Source organism: Octopus sinensis, linkage group LG24 (genome assembly GCF_006345805.1).
Source record: "Octopus sinensis linkage group LG24, ASM634580v1, whole genome shotgun sequence".
Classification (NCBI taxonomy): Eukaryota; Metazoa; Mollusca; class Cephalopoda; order Octopoda; family Octopodidae; genus Octopus; species Octopus sinensis.
In genome coordinates this window covers 20,295,118-20,312,113 of record NC_043020.1, presented here as the reverse complement: position 1 = coordinate 20,312,113, position 16,996 = coordinate 20,295,118, and the positions used below count along the sequence as shown (strand labels likewise).

Sequence of the window (16,996 nt, the reverse complement as noted above, 5' to 3'; positions counted from 1 at the left end):
CATATCTTCTCTGAAAAATGTAATCTTCTGTATGCATACTTTTTCTATTTATCTCACTATGCCTACGACTAGATTTTCAGGGGAGATAATCTAGTTTTACATTTTTTAACAGTGTATTACTGATATTCGTTTATTGATGTTTGTGAGTTCAAAACCTTTAATAGAGGTCTTACATGTATTAGCCACCTCCCTCATCTGCAGTCATGATAAATAATGCTGATGATGATGATGAAGTCCTTTTAAAGCTCAAAGTTTGACATTTTAAAAGAGGAATATGAGATAGTATGATACGAGGGGCGTTCAATAAGTAATGCCCCTGACCCACTTCCCATAGCAGTAGAGCAACGAAACTTGGCACAGTTATTAATCTTTTTCTATATAGGAACCACCCAGAGTTACGCATTTCTCCCATTGTTTGATGCAGCTCTGGAGACCGTTTTTGTAGAAGACCCCAGCTTGGTTCTCCAACCACGACGTGACTTCAGAAATCAAGGCTACATCATCTGGGAAACGCTTTCCTTTCAAAAACAACTTCATGGCTGGGAAGAGGTGAAAATCAGAGGGTGCAAGGTCAGGAGAGTAGGGGGATGGGGGACGAGTTCATAGCCGCACGCCTGTGCTTCTGATCTGTCGACACGCAAGTTGTGGACCGGAGCGTTGTCCTGCAGGAGGAGGATGCCTTTGCTGATCTTGCCCCGCCTCTTGATTTTGATAGCTTCTCTTAATTTCCTCAAAAGTGAAGCATAATAGGCTCCTGTAATTGTGGTACCCTTTGCCAGGAAATCTGTCATCACTACTCCGTCCTGGTCCCAGAAGACTGTGAGCATGAGCTTGCCAGCGGAGGGCAGCACCCTTGCCTTCTTTGGAGGAGGTGAGTCATGGTGCTTCCGCTGCATTGACTGGGCCTTTGTCTCTAGATCATAGTGATGGACTCAGGTTTCATCCTGTGTAATCTGTCTTTTGAAAAATTTTGACTCATCTTCTTGGCACATCTTCAAATTCATCCTCGAGCACTCGACGCATTCTTACTTCTGGAAAGGTGTGAGCAACCTGGGAATCCATCTGGCAGACACCTTTAGCATATGCAAATGGTCATGAATGATAGTTTCCACAGACCCGATACTAATCTTGACCTCATGGGCTATTTGGCGAATAGTTATGCGTCGATCTTCCAAAATGGCAGCCTCAACTTGACGGACAGATGCCTTATGAATGGCAGAAGGGGGGCAACCAGATCTGGGAGCTGTTTCCACAGAGTTCCAACCATGTTTGAATTCACGATGCCAGCGTTTTACAAGGTCATATGATGGGGCATCATCACCATAAGTTACTTTCATTTCATCAAAAGTCTCTCGTGGTGTGTGTCCTTTCAAATACAAAAACCGGATCACTGCTCGACACTCAACAGGCTCCATTTCACACTTGACTCAGTTCAAACACCTGTAAATCAGAAACCACATTTAGTTCAGAGCTGTAATTTGCCACTTAATCTATAGAGATATCAATAATTGCACATGCAAAATTTCAGCTAGATCAAACAACTGCAAGTGGGTCAGAGGCATTACTTATCGAACGCCCCTCGTAATTAAGGTCTTTTCCAATCAAATATTGTTTCACTTGGTTCATGTCTCTAACTCTATTGTGTCTGTCTTGAATATTTCAGATTTCTTTTGATTAGGGGAAGCTGTGATCAATTTATTCAATCTAATGTATTACTGGTATTTATTTTATCAATCCTAGAAGGATGAAGAGTAAATTGTGTTTCTATAGGATTTGAACCTATAATATCAGGACTGAATATGCATTCTACATCTTCCACTAACTGTTTATTTTAATATATGGTTAATATAAATTATTAATGATATTTTTAAGACAGGCATATAGCTAACTGAATTGGTCTCACTTTATTAATTAGTGCCTTAGGAATCCTACAGTGGTGAATTGCAAAGTTCATCCTGGTACTCACCTAAATTATTCCCCCAATAATAATAACTTCTAACAAGCACAAGGAGATAAATTTGTTTGTGGGAAAAGATACAGTTGATAAAGTCAACCCAGTATTTATTAAGTTTATTTTATCAACCCTAAAAGAATGAAAACTCAAGTTAACCTTGGCATGATTTGAACTATTGATATAAAGAGCTGTAATCAAAATACTACAATGCTCTATCTCCAACATATATGATAGTGGTGGTGGCACCGGCAGCATTTACTTCAAAAATTTCATTTTTAATACCACTCCTCTAATCTTTTGTTTCTGTGTGTGTCTTTTTCTTTCTCGCCCCCTCCCCCCTCTCAAGTGGAAAATATGCAAGGCCTCAGTTTTTAAGTTCTCAGAAGGTTATAAAGCCTCTTTTAATATGGCTACTTTTGTTTTCTACTTTGTCTTTTTCATTTGCTGGGTCTTGAGGAAAGGGCAGACTCTCCTAGGATGGTAAGATTGATGCCATTGATGTCACTCTTGAATCTTTATAAAACAAAATCTGCAGGATAGATATGGACAGGGAAGGAATTTTAGAGGAGCCAACATTCTGGGGGAAAAGGAATGAGCATAGTGATTAGTGTGGGACTTGGGAATGTTGGACAAGAGTGGTGAGAGGAGGAGAGACAAGTGAATCAAGAATGCTTGATTAGGAGTACCATAAACCCAGCCAGCTCTGATGAGCAGAGATCATTATAGTTGCAAAACTAAATGTATAAAGATAGGAGAGAGAGAGAGAGAGAGAGCACACTTGTGGATCACGGGTTGCAGTATGTCTGTCGGTGAATTTATGCTTTTCACCTGGGTGGGCCTTTTCTGCATGTCTCTATGTGCTACAGTAGCTGTGTGTCAGGTGAGACCATTCACCTAGCCTTTGTAGTGTTGATATTTGACAGTTTTTGTTTTCTAACAACTGTCAGTATTTTCTATTTCACTTATATATGTCTATACATTTATACAGTAATGCCTGTATTTGTTCTTGGAGACTGCTCATAAAACAAAAACTCATAAAGCAGAGCAATAACTTCTTATTGTAGCAGTGTTATAAATCATAATTCATTCCCAGAAAAATATTTTACCTATAAAATTTATGTAAAGAATATTTTATGCAAAATAAAAAGAATATCAGGACCATTTATAATAAAAGATATTGCTATAATCATTTTCTGAATCACTTTCACTCACACACTGTCACTTGTAGATGCAATCACCGATTCACAAGCACTTGTAGATGGACTTTTAGACTTATTTTTCAAAAACAAGTCTAGAGTTGTTTGCTTAGAAGAAGCTTTTTTTCACTCTATAAATTTGTCGGTGACATGCAGAAGCATTTGTTATGATAGTAGTAAATTTTGCACTTCATTGAAATTTTGTTTCCAAAGTGCTGGTTTTTCTTTTCTTTTTGTTCTTGTCGGTGTCTGTTGTACACTTTCATTTAGATATATTGTGTATGTTTTTTACACCAGCACTATATACACCTGTGTAGAAACATCAGTTTTGCCACCCTCACTAAATGGTTGTTTAACCTTTTTATATTTCTTTTAAAAGAAAACTTGTAAGTCTGGTGACTCATAAAATGGGGGTATTACTGTCATTATCATTTATCATCGTTTAACGTCCACTTTCCATGCTGGCATGGGTTGGATGGTTTGACTGAGGACTGGCAAGCCAGGAGGCTGCACCAGGCTCCAGTTTGATCTGGCAAGGTTTCTGCAGCTGGATACCCTTCCTAACCCCAACTGCTCCGAGAGTGTAGTGGGTACTTTTTACTTGCCACCAACATGGGGGCTAGTCGGGCAGCACTGGCATCAACCTCGACTACGATTTCGCTTGACTCAACAGGTTTTTTCAAGCACAGTATATCTCCAAAGGTCTCAGTCACTTGTCATTGCTTCTGTGAGGCTCAATGTTCAAAGGTCATGCTTTACCACCATGCCTTACTGGGCCTACCTCTTCCACGGGTTCCTTCCACTGTTAGGATGTGACACTTCTTCACACAGCTGTCCTCATCTCTCTTGCACACCATATCTGATGCTTCTTATGTCCAGCTTTTCTCTCAGGGTGCTTACACTACACATCCCGTGTAGCAATAGCTGTTTGCACACATACATCATACAGTCTACTTTTCACTCTGAGCAAGAGGCTCTTTGTTACCAGCAGAGGTAGGAGCTCCCTGAACTTTTCCCAGGCTATTCTTATTCTAATAGCTATGCTCTCAGAGCATCCACCCCTGCTACTGACTTGGTCACCTAGGTAACAGAAGCTATCAACTACTTCTAGATCCCCCCCACCCCCCTGGTGTGTGATGGAATCTATTTTCTGTACATTTTTGGTGTTTATTGCCCCTCTGCATCTGCCATACACAAAAACTATCTTCCAAGTTAACCTTCTTTGATATTGCTGCACCTCTTATATGTCCATTGCTTACACTGGGTACATCTTATGGAGTTTCTACCAACACCTTTTCTACAGATCAAGCAAGGCCATCTACCTGAAGGGATTTGTGATTTCCTACTTACTAAGACTTTGGTTTTTGCTAGATTGACTCTAAAGCCCTTCAGTTCTAGACCTTACTACCACACCTGAAACTTCTCTTGTTTTGGTAGTGACTCAGCTATTAGAGCAAGATCATCAGCATAGAGGAGCTCCCAGGGGCAGCCTGTCTTGAAATCCTCAGTTATTTCCTGGAGGACTGAGATGAATAAGAAGGGGCTGAGGACTGATCATTGGTGAACCCCTACTTCTACCCGGAATTCTTCACTAAACTCATTGCCAACCCTCACCTTACTGACAGCATCCCTGCACATGGTTTGAACAGCTCTCATCAACCACTCATCTCTGCTTAGTTTCCGCATTGACCACCAGATAAGGGAACGGAGGACCCTATCAAAGGCTTTCTCTGTCAACGACAGCCAAGTACAGGGGTTTATTTTTGGCTAGGGATTTTTCCTGCAGCTGTCTTACCAGAAATATAGCATCAGTGGTGCTTCTTGGCACAAACCCAAACTGTATCTCATCTAAACTGACTCTCTCCCTAATTAGTTGGGCTATGACCCACTCCGTATCTTTCATCACCTGATTCAACAATTTGATACCTCTGTAATTATTCCTATCTAATGTGTCACCTTTACCTTTGTAGCAGTTGACTACGGTGCTGCTACACCAGTCATTGAGTATGACTCCTTCTTGTATCACCTGGTTGACTATGCGGGTGACTAGACCATAGCCTACACCACTGGATATTTTAAGTATCTCAGCAATGATTCTTTATGGGCCAGGGTCTTTCCCTGTCTTCATACCCTTAATTGTTTTATCTACCGAGGTACTGTCAATTCAAATAGCTGATCCCTTTGCTGGGTCAACATTTGGCAGACTCTCTTTCTCTCATTCATCCTATTCATTTAGCAACCTTTCATAGTAGCATCTCCAAGTCCCTCTCTTTGCAGTATCATTAAATACAAGCAAGCCATTATCCATGTGGACACATTTCTCTCCTATGACGTCACAATTCTCTGTCACACACTGTCTTGCAATACAAAATGCTCTGATCCTCTTGAAGCAGAACATTGGCAAATTTTTTCTTATCTGCTTCCCCTCTGGCTAAGTAAACCTGTCTCCTAGCTTTCTGATACAGTTCCCTGCTACCATCACACTTCCAGTCCTTCCATGCCTATTTCTTTTTCCTATTAGTCCTGTCAACTACATTGTTCCACCACCACATTACCTTAGGTGAAGAGGGAACTTTGCACCAGCCACAGATCTGGTCAGTAGCCCTTAACAGGTTGTCCCGTAGGAACCTCCAGTTGTCCTCCACATTGTGATGCTATGTCCTCCTCTTTTTCATTGAAAGCTTCATGTAATATGTCTCTAGATCTCTGTCCATTCACAGGATCCTTAAGCTTCCAGACCTTCCTTTTCCATGCTGGGCATCTGGGCAGCCATTTAGTCCTGATCCTGAAGTCACTAACTACTAACCTATGTTGTGGGACACATTCTTCACCTGGGAAAGTTTTGGCATTTATAAGTAGTCATCTTTCTTGTTTCCTGGTGAGAATGTAGTCAATCTGACTAATGTGCCCACCAGACTGGTAGGTGAACAGGTGACTGGCAGGTTTCCTGCAACCTGGTTCCTTCCTCAGTGCAGGAACCAAATCCATCATCATCATCATTGTTCGACCGTGGTCGAGACAATGGAATTTACCATGCTACGCCAGACTTCACGGTCCATCATAGCATTACGGAGGTCCTGTTGCTGGATGCCTGTATCCCTGGAGATTACATCAGGGTAGGAGAGTGTGCGCCCTCTGGTATTGCGAGTAGATGGCTTCCAGAGGAGAAGAGTAGAAATTGCCTCATTTTCAGCTCTACAACAATGTCCAGCAAACTGGACTCTCCTACCTTTCACAAGAGATGATACAGGTGGTAATTTCCCATATATTTGCATTTTGGTTGGATGACGCTTCCACGAGAGATTTTGAGCTCTCATAAGGAGGCGAGTGTAGGTTTCATCCAACCGACTCCAAATCCGTTACCACCATGTACATCATGGAAGCTCCCTGGATGTTGTCCAATATGACCATTGAAGTTGCCAGTCACATAGAGAAGGTCCCTGGTGTTCATCAATGGGGTAGTCTGCAAGAGGTTGTCATGAAATCAGTCTTTCTGATTTTATGACAATAGTAGATGCCACACAATGGGATTGAACCTAGAGTCATTTATATAGAGTGAACTATAATACTTTCTTTTTATGTTTATATTTTGATTTTAACATAAATTTTGTTTCAGACTTGTTCAACCTGTATTTTAATTTTCATGGTTGGGATATTTTTATTACAATTTAAGCTGAGCAATGTTATAGTCAGATTTCCATTACTGCCTGTTTTTTTTTGTTTTGTTTTTTTGTGTGTGTGTGTTTTTGGGTGGGTGGGGTGGGTCTGTGTGTGTTGTGTATGATTCACTACATAGCTGTTTAGAGTTTCACTTGTTTTTATAACACAGTTGATAGAATCTACCTAATACTTGATTGGTACATGCTTTAATGACTCTGAAAGGTACATTAAACTTCGCACATCCTAAGAATGAAATAACACCTTTACACAATAGTCTCAAATACTTATAGAGTACTTTTTCTCTTGACTTCATTTTTAAATGTGTGTGTCTGTGTGTTACATATACAGGAGTTGGTCTCTACTTAGGTTTCATACCGACCAGATATTGAAACAACTAATTCAGATATTCAAACAATTAAATGCCTTTATCATTCTCATTATTATTTTGTTTTTGCTTATCAATCATTTTGGTAGTTTGCAGTACTCTGTTAAGTAACTGATTTTTGCTTACCTGTGTTACTCTCATATACTCTAGTACACCATTTAAAAGTATTTATTCTGTCTGCACTTCTGACCAGTTACTCAATATTAATTGATTTTGATGTGTACATTGGGACAAGATCTCCTTTCAACAATTGAGTAAGGATATATCTGGTATGATACTGTATTTTTCCAAAATGAATCGTGGTCAGTTCACAGGACCATTTACATAAGGGATATCACTATTTATCATTAATGTTGTGTGAGAGTATGATGCCCCCTAGCAAGAATGGACTGGACCACTACATAAATAGTATTGGTCTGAGTAAGTGAGGTAGTTCATGCTAGTTCCACAGTTCGCGTGTTGATAGTTCAAAGTTTACTATTCGAGCTTGCGTGTTTGGATTGTTGGTTCCTAAAAGATTGTTATGTTCAGTGTGGTTGCTGCCATTTGTTTCAATTGTATCATTACACTGTGCAGCATATTTTTCCATAAGGATATAACATCTGGCGACAAGGATCATTTGAAACTCTCATTAGTTATTTGACAGTTTCTGCATCATGGAAAAACCTATTAGCCACAGTCGTATAGCTTCAAGGAAAGCAACAGGAACAACTACAGGAGTTGCAAAAACAAATACTACAACATCAATAGTTAATTTAATTACAGTTGAAGTCTGAAAATCCAGTAATGCGATTCTAAATTTACATATAATCCACAGGAGAGTATTACATTTTCCGCATATTATAGAAGATACAGAAAATTTTTAACAATGAGTGCAAGTCGTGGTCAGAGGAGCAAAATGTAAGGCTTTTACTATACAAGGTAGCTCCTGCTAAACATGAGTGTTACTGTGACTTTATTCTGTCCAAAATGTCAAGTGAGATTGGTTTCCAAGAAACTATGGAACTGCTTTCAAAATTTTTTGTGATAGAAGTTCATTATTCGACACCAGAATGGAGTGTTGGAACTTAACAAAAAATGAGGATGATGATGTTATCACCTACACCAGAGTAGTCAACTGTATTGTGTGAAAATTTCAAACTCCAGGATATGTTCAAATCACTTATCTTCGTGCAAGGACTTATAGCACCTGAAGATAGAGAAATTCAGACTAGGATTTTCTCGAAAATGGAGCAAACGAACCAGAGTTTATCTCTACAGACCATCGCAGAGGAATATCAAACTATGGTAAATCTTAAAGACTCTGCAAAAATTTAAATATGTCATCCCAGGAAGCACAATAAAAAAAAAAGTGTCAGGTCCCAATTTAAAGCATTGTCCATTTAAAAACACAAAGTGCTAAAGTTGTCAGAAACTTTGATAAAGAAGTTCTTGTAGAACAAGACTATGAGGCTCAAGCACAAAAAGTTCGAAGGTGTTTTCAGTGGAGAGTGATTGCAACAGAAAAACAAGAAAATTTGTGCTCATAAAAATAAATGATGTAATTACCAAATTACAGTTAGACACAGGTAGTGACATCTCGATTATAAATGTGGATACTTGGGGAAAAAAAACTGGTAAACCGAGATTATGTAAAACTGCAAAAATAGCGTGGTGTAACTGGCAATAAATTACATTTGATGAGCAAATCATATATCGACGTCACATTTCAAAGAGAGACAGATAAAGCAAAATCATTTGTTGTGGGTAATATAATGAATCTGTTTGGCACAGATTAGTTAGAAGTATTTGATTTATAGCACCTACCCATACATTTTTACTGCAATAACATAAATGGTTGTCCCATTAAAAACAAGTCTTCAGAAGAACTGAAAAAAAAATTAGGAAAAAATGCTCCCACAAGTGTTATCAGACAATTTAGGTCTATGTAGAAAGACGGAAGCCTATTTCCAGGTAAGTGAGAACGTACCTGTATTTAAAGCAGACAGAAAAGCACCATTCGTGGCAACTGAAACCATAAATGAAGTGTTGGAAAGACACGAAAAGGGTGGAGTCATCAAAAAGGTGGATTACTCAAAGTGAGTGACACCCACCATATGTATTAAAAAAAAAATAATAATAAGCTTAGGCTGTGTGCCGATTTCTCTACAGGATTGAATGACTGCATAAAAACATACCACCATTCACTCCCAACTGCAGAGGACATTTTTTCGAAGTTAAATGGTGGAAAAAATTTTTCAAAATTAGATCTGTCTGAAGCCTATTTACAGATGAAAAATGCTCAAAGCATTTGACAATAAATAGACAGATACACATGATTACCTTTTGGATTAAAAGTAGCACCAGTATATTCCAGCAAATCATGGATGCTATGTTATCTGATTGTAAATTTGCAATGGACGATATTTTGATTAAGAGTAATTCTAGTGAACAGCATGTGGAACACATAAAAGCTGCATTTAAGAAAATTAAAGTTTTCGGCTTCACATATGAGTGAAGAAAAATGTGGATTCTTTTGACTCCAAATTGGGCAAATAATTGATAAAAGTGCAAGACATCTTGACCCGTTGAGAGCAAATGAAATAAGGAATATGCCTGCGCCGACAAATATTCCAACTTTACAAGCATTTCTTGGGCTGGCAAACTACTACCAACGCTGCATTCCTAATATGCACAAGTTAAGAACTCCATTGAACAACTTATTAAAAAAAAAGGAGTAAAGTGGAAATGGTCCACTAAATGCCAGAACACTTTGAAGAAATAAAAAAAATTCTAATCTCAGATTTGTCGTTAGCACATTATGATCCTGAAATGGACATCATTGTAGCATCTAATGCTTCCAAGCACAGATTAGGTGCAGTTCTACTTCAAAAATATGAAGACAGAAGTACAAAACGAGTGGTTCATGTTTCACGGCAGAGAAGAGATATAGTCAAATTGAAAAGGAGGCCCTAACAATTATTTTTGCAGTTAAAAAATTTCACAGGTTTCTGCATGGCAAAATTTTTAATTGCAAACAGACCATAAACCTTTACTGTTGATTTATGGATCTGAGAAAGGGTTAACAACTCATACTGCAAACTGCCTGCTATGTTGGGGTCAAAATGCAATACATTTCACTGAAAAATAATGGTCATGCGGCCTGCCTTTCGTGATTAATTCCAAAAAATATGGAACCACTAGAAGAGACTGTTATAGCTGCACTGCAGGCAGAAAGTGAAATTAAGTGTTATGACAAACGTTATCCAAGAACTACCAGTGAAGGCACAGGATATAAGAATGAAAGCTGTAGGTGATGAGTATATTACGAAACTGAAAGAAAGCAGACCAAACACCTTGAGATAATGCCCAGGTGAATGAGATACTAAAAAAAATATATATATATATATATATATAAAATTTCTTTATTCCTTTGGAACACGAAATCTCAAAAGAAGAGATGTTGTGTGAGAGTACAACGCCCCCTGGCAAGAATGGACTGGACCACTACATATAAATAGTAGCGGTCTGAGTAAGTAAAGTAGTATTGTGCTAGTTTACAGTTCAAAGCTAGCGTGTTTGGATTGTTAGTTCCTAAAAGATTGTTGTTACATTACATGTGGTTACTGGCATTTGTTTCAGTTATATGGTTATTACACTATTGCAGCGTATTTATTTATCAATAAGGATATAACAATTACCCTGCTTTTATTATGGTGGAATTTATTTTCTTAAGTTCTAAATATGCTGCAACAATGTTACATTCCTTCTTATTAAACAATTACTACTCAATGAGTGTGTTCTTGATTTGTTTCAGTTGCATTCACTTTCAGGTAAAGGTTGTGAGTTGATAGTTGTTTCTTATTACTGATATTCTGGGGGGCGTACTTTTAGTTCTTCGTACAGCTAAGTTCAGAATTTTAAAGAATTCAACTTAGAAATAAACCAGTTAAATTATAAAAAGTAACAATCACTATATAAAATCTATCAAGTAACCACTGTGTGTATATATATATATATATATATATATATATATATAAAGTTATTCCAACTACACGTCTTCAATAGTAATAATAATTTTACACAGTAACTAAAGCAGAAAGATCTCCACAATTTCCTCAAGTCAAACAGTATTCAATCAACCTGGACTATTCCATAAGGAAGCCTCAAAAAGGAAAGAAACATTATATCCCTAATGTAAATAGAGAAACAAACCCAGTGGAGCTAAGAAAGGAAAGATCTAGTTCAACTCAACATTCAGCTTAAATTTAACATCAATTCTAATAAAAATGTTTCTAGAGCTAATCATTGAACATTCCCCATCTGACTATAGGCTGTTTTAAAGAAATAATATAAAAGTTAGCTATTGCCTATACATGAAACCAAAACATACCATCTGAGAGATAACTAAATAGCTAGCAATCCACAACCTTCAGCTGAAAATGGACACAACTAATACAGATCAAGAATATAACTATTAAGTTGATAATTCTTAAAAAAAAAAAAGAAAGAAATTAATTCATAAGAAACCTATAGTATAATTTATAAGAAAGCGATACTGATTAAAAACTACATCTGGGTACCAAGCAGAACATTTAAAATTAGATATACATATAACGTGCATTCATTCCACAACTGCATATGTGAACCTTAAGAGGAGCAAGATATAAATATAAGCTGAACAATAAAAGATAGTAGTACCCCTTAAATGACTCTTGGATAAACCTTCTGTACATTGCAGAAAATGCAGAATCATCACAAAAATGTATGCATACTCATGAGATATGAAAAATTGGTTGGAATTGTGCACACAATTAACATCTGAAAATGATGTAGTAGTGGTAAAGTAGCATAAAGATTGTAAATGCCAAACAGATACTCGACAGGTCACAACCAACCACCAGAAAGAATTGACCACTACAAATGGAGTAACCAATGAGAATGACTGACATTTTAAAGAAAGTAACTGGTTCTATATCTGAATTAGGTGCTTGGAAGTTTGCAGAGTACAAAACTTGAATAATGATAAAATCCCCAATTTAAATTAGTATATGAACAAACTACACAATATATTGACTATCTTCCATTTTCATTTGCAAGCTGTAACAATGCATGCATGTGCATACATGCGTACGCTGACACACACACACACACACACACACACACACACACATTGTAGTATTTTGTTGGGTGGTTACTTAGCTATATTTTTTCAAAGCACGGAGATGGAATATTTCATTGTTGTATTATTGAACAAGGTAGCAACTTACTACATGATATATGTATGCTTGAAGGCTGAACAATATTCTGTATTTGTAGTAAAAGAAGTGAGATATACTTGCAAATTTAGAATAGTAAAATGGCAATTTTTTTGATCAGCATTTTTCTTTAAAAATCCTTTTTTTCAATTTTCAGGCTCTTGATGGTTTTGTCTTCTTTGTCAACTGCCAAGGCATTGTAGAACATGTCTCAGAAAAGGTCTCTCTTTACCTCAAATACACGCAGGTATGTATTTCTATAATTTTGCTTTATTTATTTATTTTTGCTTAGAAATTGTTTTAGTCACACTCACCATCTCAGAATGTATTTTTCTTAAAGCTAGTACTTGGTTGATGTGTGATTAACGTTTTCACAGTATCAGAAGATTGTGCATTGCAGATGACATTCCCAGAAGTTCTGTTATTTCGCACAGCGAAGAGAACTGAGCTATATGAAATTTAATAGTAAAATACTTGCAAATTCAAACATTTGGAGGTTGAGTTTGAGACTTTACTCACATCATTTCTCAGATTTTTATAATGCACACCAGATGGAGTAAAGCTTTGTGAGCTCAATTGAGGCATACATTAGATTTCACAGGCTGGATAGGGACAATCACTCCTTAAAAGTCTTAAAAGCCAAAGTAATGATTAAAGGGGCTCAATATATATAACAACTTCGTTTATAATTAAGAAAAGAAAGAACATGAAGTGTTCATATGTAGAGCATGTGATGAAAACTTATCCGCATGCAGTCCTATTAAGTAAGGATTCTTAGGGTAAGAACAGAAATAGAAATTGTCCAAATGAATGCATACAGCTGTTGAGGACACCCCTATGCTTTATAAAAAGCTTACATTGTTTCAGCTGCCAAATTTTTCCCAATCATTTACATCATTAGAATCCATTCAGGCTCTGAATCTGAGAGTATGCTGGAGGTGTTATACAGAGTGTTTGGGCCAAAATTTGACAGTTTGCATAAAAGGAAAAGGAAACACAATATCCCATCCAAAAATAAAAGTATTTTTAAAACATAAAAAAATATCAAACAAATTATGGTTGGGAGATAATTTTCTCAAAGTAGCTGCTTTCATATTCTGCCATAGCCTCAAGATGACTTCAGAACTTGGTGCATGCATTTCTCACTGTGCCCCTGAGATCTTCAAACACCTACTTGATCTTAGCCCCAGCTCAGCCTTGATGTTGCAGGCAGAGCAGTTGGTGTCTTCCTCAACCATGCCCCACACAAAGTAATCCATGGGATTACAATTGGGGGAATTAGATGGCCAGAAATTTGGACTGGTGAAGTCGTAGAAATTCTGTGAAAGCCACTTCTAACTCTTTCTGGAGGTATGGCAAGGACCCAAATCCCATTGTCATACACACATGACCTTCCAACAGCAACCCTCTCCAGCCAGGGTTTGACCACAGTCTCCATCAGCTTCACATATCCTTCTGAATTGTTTAAAGATGTGGGGCCGCGAAACATCTCCCTCAATGGAGACACACCCAAAAACACTTTGGAGGAACTTGGTTTTCATATGTGGGACATCACATGGATTGTAGGCAAACCACCTAACGTTGTGTGTCTCATGCAACTGGTCCTGGCAGAAGTTCTTTTCATCTGAGAAGAACCAGATCATCCTCAGTTCAACAGGATGCATCTGCTTTGGCTATCAGAATTTTTTCCCTATGTCTTTTGTACAGGTGGTAGCGAAAGTCCTCATTCAGGGTCAGCTTCATGGTGTTGACTCCAACACCCATCTTTCTCACCAGAGCCCAGATTCCCTTGCTCGGATCTTCCATCACCTTGTCCTGCAGCTGTTGGATGAATTCCAGCCTGTGGATGCAGCCAGAACACCTGTTCTGTCCCTTCCTATTGGCTTCATAGTTTCTGTCGCGACTGTCCATGTTACATCTTACAGCTTTTACAGTATTCACAGAACATCGAGCAGCAGTCATGATGTTGGTATTTTGATACCTGACGTGAATCATCATGATACAACTAACTCTTTTCCAATATTCAGATGGCTTCCCATCCTCCATGTCAACTGACTTTCTTGACTCCAACTTTAATCTTATGCTCTCCAATGCTGTTGACTGTTCATCAACACATCAAGCTGTTCTTGGCAAAAGGAAACATTCAAAAAATTATCAGATTTAGCCAAAACACCCTGTATTTTACAGAATATTTCAAAATTAAGATGTACATGAATATTTTTTTGTAAAATTCTGCCAGTGGACTAGACTAAACATGAGCTGGATCTGTCCTGCAAGCTGTATGTTTGACATCCTTGATATAGACATTAACATGTTTGATGCTATCTTTGTCTACATTCAGCTCTGTTCTGGTAACAAAGAAATGTCTAAAAGACAGTGCAAATGTGTGAGTTATGCATGAAGAATAACTATTTTTGTCTTCATAATAACAATACTTAAATGTTTTAAAGTTTTTGATAATTTATGGCAACAGTATCCTCGTCTATTCTATATATTCTTATAACTGTCACAGCTACACTACTGGTGTTATTTGTATAGGAGCGTGCATGTGTGGGTGGGGCTTGAATTAAAATTGACAATCCCCAAATAGATAAGTTCTTAGGAAATCTAGTCTCCCAGAAATCTATAAATTGATAACTTTTCAATTTGCAAGCCATTGTTCCATTAATCTGCTCTAAATGGCAATAACAGAAGGGAAAAGAAAGTCATTGATGAGACAAAAATACAAGTGTTTGTGTGGGATGTAAGAGGCTGTGTTGGCTGAGATGGTATTATAAAAGGAGAGAGGCTGTAATTGATAGAACAAGGCAGATACTGCTGATTGCAAACATACTGGAATTTTATATATAACCAGTGTGTATAACTAATCATTGAATATACATCAGTTCCACAATTTTTCTCAATATTAACTTTATTATTACACATTATATTCATGAAGACATTTACACTTTTGATCATATGTTTTGCTATGTTTGCATCCATTCACACAAGACAAGAGAAATAGCAGTCAAATTGCACTGAAATTGTTTCCTACTGTCTTAAAAATAATGGATACATTAGATAGTGTTGATCTGCATGTAGGAGAAAACAGCCTTTAAAATCTTCTGCATCAGATACATGTCTGATGCATACATGTCTGTGTACGCGCATGTGCACATGCTTATGTGATTCCTATGACAAAGAATAGGTCCCACCACTATAATGTGTGTGTGTGTCTGTTTTGTCCTAAACCACCACTTGACAACTTCTGTTGGTATGTTTGCATCCCTATAAATTAGCAGTTCGGCAAAAGAGAATGATAGAATAGGTACCAGGCTTAAAGAAAAGAATAAGTTTTGGGATCAATTCATTCAAGTAAAAATTCTTTAAGGCAGTGCTCCAGCATGGCCACAGTCTAACGACTGAAACATGTAAAAGATAAAAGATAAACACACATGCAGAAGATTTTGTTGTACTGGTGATAAAAGTAGCAGTCTCAGAGTTGTGTTTATAGTGTGTTAGAGAGAGTAGGTCATTACCAATCTTTCAAATGGTTTTCTTTCAGATTTTGTCTCTGATGCTTGTATGTCTTAATAATAATTTAGCAGAGATTATAAAACTAGATATATGTAGTGACATTGATAGTTTTAGTTGAGGTGTTTAATTTGCAATCTCAAAGTCCTGGATCCAATCCCAAAATTTGGGTGTCTTTCAACCTAGCCGTGGATTGATCCAAGGTTTATGAGTGAAATTGGGTGTGGAAGCCTGATGGATGGATGAATGGATGGGCAGAGAGGTGAGCCAATAGAATGATGGTTCCTGTAATTCAATGGTACAGCCTTGTTTCACACTGTATTACATTGATTCTGCTTCAGGATTACATTGAGTGTGTCTGTGGAATTCTCAGCCACTTACTAATTCAATGAACAGGTATTTTAGTTGATTGAACAATTATTGAATAGTCATTATTGAATCCAACAGTTTTACTTTATTTCTAACTAGGAAATGTGAAGACTGTTTCCTTTTTATGTTGTGATTGAGTGTTTGTCCTGTTGAACAAGAACAGTAGATACATGATCTCATGTATCTATTGGAGCCTATTCTCAAGGTTTCTATTTGTAGAAGGTTAAAGAGTAAAATATATCATCTGCATGGGATTGTGTAGTAGGATATTATTGTAAGGGAGACATAACCTTAGAGTTCATCAGAGCATATAGAGTATAATTCAAAAGGAGTCCTCTCATCAAGTGCTACAATAGGACAGTCTGTCTGGAAACTTAATTTCTAAGAGACAGGCTACTTAAGATTTTCTTATGCCAAAGACAATCAACAGTTTTGTCTTCTAAAATTTTCAGTGGTGAGTAACAGAGAGGATCAAGTCTCTGGTGGATCTGGAGGCTGTACCAGTGGTCACTGAGCATGATGAATGGGGTCACCATTGACAGGGATTTCTTTTATCTCTGAGATACTGGAAACATGTGCTAGATGTTGGTAAGAGTTGTTGCTTTTTGAGAGGCAGGACACTAGGGTGCTTACAAAGCTTGGGATAAACCAGAGAGAGAGAGAGAGAGCTGGTGATTGAGGA

The 16,996-nt window shown here is 37.5% G+C and overlaps 1 protein-coding gene across 5 annotated transcripts in view; it reads left to right on the top strand.

Moving 5' to 3' along the window:
* The window catches only part of LOC115223835 (histone-lysine N-methyltransferase trr), a 515,381-nt gene that overhangs the window by 408,736 nt on the left and 89,649 nt on the right, over window positions 1-16,996 (top strand). For all 5 annotated transcript variants that reach the window (XM_029794516.2, XM_029794515.2, XM_029794512.2 and 2 more), the window contains one exon: window positions 12,590-12,679. In XM_029794516.2, the coding sequence (XP_029650376.1) occupies window positions 12,590-12,679 (90 nt within the window). The remainder of the gene's footprint in view (window positions 1-12,589; window positions 12,680-16,996) is intronic.